Source organism: Portunus trituberculatus, chromosome 47 (assembly GCF_017591435.1).
Source record: "Portunus trituberculatus isolate SZX2019 chromosome 47, ASM1759143v1, whole genome shotgun sequence".
NCBI lineage: Eukaryota > Metazoa > Arthropoda > Malacostraca > Decapoda > Portunidae > Portunus > Portunus trituberculatus.
The window spans coordinates 7,418,919-7,423,048 of record NC_059301.1 but is presented as its reverse complement, the minus strand read 5'-3'; the positions used below and the strand labels follow the sequence as shown (position 1 = coordinate 7,423,048).

Sequence of the window (4,130 nt, the reverse complement as noted above, 5' to 3'; positions counted from 1 at the left end):
CTATTTCCTTCGTGAATTCTAGCGTTCTTGCATATAAACATTCTAGACGCTGTGTGTGTGTGTGTGTGTGTGTGTGTGTGTGTGTGTGTGTGTGTGTGTGTGTGTGTGTGTGTGTGTGTGTGTGTGTGTGTGTGTGTGTGTGTGTGTGTGTGTGTGTGTGTGTGTGTGTGTGTGTGTGTAATGCAGTGAAGAGCGCAATCTTGTTACATAAATCTTCTACCTCGGACTCAAAATTTTGGACAGGAACACCATGGCAGGATATCTCTCAGTGTTACTTTGTCATTGTGTGTGGTGTGCTGGTTGTGACACGTGTGCACACAAGGTAGGAAGCATAGCACGGGGAAGCAAGGTGAGATAAGGCTGCGAGTGAGGTGAGTGAGCCTGAAGGTGGAGAGTGACGAAGTGTCTCCGGCAGGCGGGTGCAGTCACGGCAGGTCGCACGAGTACTGGATGGAGAGCATCAATGGCCAACTCAGCTTCCTGTCTCGGCCCTGCAGCGACTGGGGCTCATACACGGCTGGAGGCTGCACCGGCTGTGGCCAGGGGTGCCTCGAAATGGGCTTCCATGTGGACCGCAGGTGAGGACGTGGTGCATTATGAGCCAGTTATTACTTGATGCAATTACTACCATGAGGTTGATTCCACTTGGGAGAAAAGATATAAGTTCGTATGGGAGGGAAAATTACGCATAAGTATACAAAATTAGCTATTACTTAGGAAAATAACGGGAACAGAGCCACAGAACGACGAATAACACTGAATCTTGCAATATTGTTTAATGGTTTTGAGAGAGTTTTGTTATTATCATCTCTCAGTCTGTTGCTGTATCTCTACTAAGAATCTCTCTCTCTCTCTCTCTCTCTCTCTCTCTCTCTCTCTCTCTCTCTCTCTCTCTGACTTCAGTAATGTTAATAGTTTTTTTTAAATCTGTCGTGTATGTTACGTTTCTCAGGAAATGTTCTGTGATTGCTCTCAATGAATCTCTTGGGCAATCCCTGACAAGTCCAGAGAAAAGGGTTTGGATTAATGGACAACAGGTGACTAAGGAGATTAAAATGCTTTGGTTAATTCTTCCAAACGTTCACTTTACCTGATCACTACTGCAAACACCTTACAAGGCATCTAATTCATCTTCACCTATATGTAGTAAGCAAGGAAAAAAATAACTATTTTTTTTCGAGGAATTGATTAATCAAGCACACACACACACACACACACACACACACACACACACACACACACACACACACACACACACACACACACACACACACTTTGTTCTAATGAGCTTGCTATCTCTTGCTCTGACGTAACCTGACCTGACTTGACCTGACCTGTTTTCCTCCTCCCACAGCCTGAGCGGCACGTACTACCTCGCCACCAACAGGAACAAGCCCTTCGCCCAGGGGATGTAATAAGACGCACCGCACTGAGGGAGTAAAGCCTGGGCTCTTCCTGAAGTGGAGGAATCAGGCCCTGAATACCTGACGGCAACGCACACCACTCGGCAATACCAGACGGTGTAACAAGGATAAGCGTGGTCTGTGGATGGTACTACGTAGTGAGGGACGCACTGTGCACCACTGCCTTTCTGTGCACCTGCTGACCACCGCACTATCTATTTGGTGTTCTGGACTCTGGCGCAGGAATTTGTATGATACCAGACCATTCTTATTCATATTTACATTATCCAGTATCTTAAGAATAAGTAAGAGCTTTGCAAGGGATAAAAGGTAAATTTGCTGCACGTAGAATAAGACGAAAAAAGGCTATAGTTAAGAATACAAAGGCCAATCAACACTAAGCATCAGAATGACTGTGTTATCACATTCGCGACACTGCAGGACTCAGCGCCTGACGGAAGGTCACGTACTGTACAACAAATGCCGCCACCAGGCAACACTGAGTGCCTTGTGTGTGACGAGCACTACACCGGTGGGGCAAGTGTTTTTGTTTTTAGTTTAAGTTTGACCGCTTCACTTCGACTCGACACACCGAGGCGACTTGAGGCTAATATAATTTCAGAGCAAGACAGTAGTTGTTGTTATTTCAAAACACCTTGAACCACATTGCCTTCCTCCTCCCTCTACACACTGTGGTCTCTTCCATGTGAAAACGTAATTCAGATCTAGTTCGTGGTCGAATCCTGAACTGGTTTTTGGTCTGGATGGAATTAGTGGAATGAATGAACTCTTTCTTTGTCACGAGCAACAAGCAAATCACGGTGGGGAGATTTTTTTTTCCAGTGCAACATTATTCGCTTTACGAGTAGAAGAGGAAGTTGGGGAATATGAAGTACTGATCTTGGAGAGCAGTTTGACACCAAATTATATGTCATAATGTGTAGTTATGTAAAACACAACAGTTATTCGCATTTAAAGTCTTTTCTTGATAGGATGAATTTAGTTTTCTGTTGAAAGTTTGCAAAGCATGGGCTGGCAGAGCTTCGTTGAGGTTAATGATCTTGTTCATGCAGGTTCGTGCATCATCATTCACTACCTGCCCTATGCAACGCACTGGAATACATCCTCCTCCTCCTCCACCGCTCATTTCAACCCTTCTCTAGGGTTTTCAGCACAGATATTCCTAATTGCTACCAACTACCCTCTTACTGGATATCCTTTCAGATTAAAGAAAAATAACACAAAGCAAGACTCAAGATTACCTCCAGCCACACACCCTGAGGTACTCGCTTTCATCATCCTCGAGGCTTCAGCATACTTAAGGGTTTTGTAGAACCATTGCAACCTGAATCTAGACTTCCAGCTGGCGCTCTCAATGAAACGATACAGATCTCACCAACACCATAACAGAAAATACCTGTATATGTGTGGAAAAAAAGTTATAACGACAACTGTAAAAGCAACAACAACAGCAGCAAAAACAACAGTAGCAGCAGCAACAAAGACAAGAATGACACCAATAACAAAAACAAACTAGTGATAACCATTCGTGTGCCGCCACCTGCAGACACAGTACGCGACAGATGACCACTGTTGAAATAAGACAATTTTTACGCTCAACAGGTGAAGGAAGGAAGGAAAAGATAAGAAGGCGTAGGAAGAACATGAAACAAGGAGAAGAAGGAGGAGGGGAAGGAGGAGGAAGAAGAGGAGGAAGAAAATGGAGTGTATGAGGTTGAGGTGAGGGCCGGGCAGAGAAAGAGGACGACGGGGAGGGCGGGATTATATTGGAGTGAAAGGAAAGAGGAGGACAAGGTGAGCGGAAATTTTAGAACATGAATATAAAGTAACCAAGATGAGACCACAAAAATAACCAAAATTCGTAAGAAAATTAAAACAAAATGACACAGAAGCCTGATTATACTACTGGTCTTGCAGAGAGAGAGAGAGAGAGAGAGAGAGAGAGAGAGAGAGAGAGAGAGAGAGAGAGAGAGAGAGAGAGAGAGAGAGAGAGAGAGAGAGAGAGAGAGAGAGAGAGAGAGAGAGAGAGAGAGAGAGAGAGAGAGAGAGAGAGAGAGAGAGAGAGAGAGAGAGTCACCACAACAAGAAGTGAAAAGTGAATCTGAAATCACTGCACCACTCTTAATGGTTTGCTTTCGTGGTGATGTGGTTAAAGGTCTTATGCATCTATCTGTCTGTCTGTCTGTCTGTCTTCTCTATCCATAAAATTTTCTACGTCTTCACACTGCGTATATTTATTTCCCGCTCTTCGTTATGCATTCGACGAAAAGCTGTAACTGTGAACTGTAGCGAACAAACCCGTGTCGCCGTTAAAAGTAGCAACCGTAGCGTCACACTCTGCCGTCCACTTTCACTTTGTAGGTGAGGAAGAATGGCATAGGAGACTAACAAAAGATGGAAGGCTGACCGTATACTGAAACATTTGTGCGCCACGCCCCTATTTCAAAAGCCTGTAGTTTAAGTTACCCGGTATTTTAAGAGAGTCTTTACGGTTTTAGTGACAAATTAACACTATTTCTACAGTATTAAGTAGAAGAAATAGTCTTGAGAACCAGGCATATCATCTCTGTGGCCTCTGAAAATCGTTGTGGTACGTGGCAAAGCGTTTCTAAATACAGGCCTTAAGTTTGTATGATGACAGAAAGGAAGCAGAGGAAATCATGAGGTGTATGAAAAAAAAAAAAAATTCTTGGTGCACAGCTGGAA

General features: G+C 44.0%; 1 protein-coding gene across 1 annotated transcript in view; it reads left to right on the top strand.

Annotated features, from left to right (window-relative positions):
• The window catches only part of LOC123498012 (pancreatic lipase-related protein 3-like), a 6,595-nt gene extending 4,561 nt beyond the window's left edge, over positions 1-2,034 (top strand). The window contains exons 8-9 of the mRNA XM_045245086.1: positions 416-578; positions 1,355-2,034. Of these exons, the coding sequence (XP_045101021.1) occupies positions 416-578; positions 1,355-1,415 (224 nt within the window). The 3' untranslated portion in view covers positions 1,416-2,034. The remainder of the gene's footprint in view (positions 1-415; positions 579-1,354) is intronic.
• Positions 2,035-4,130: the final 2,096 nt, after the last annotated feature.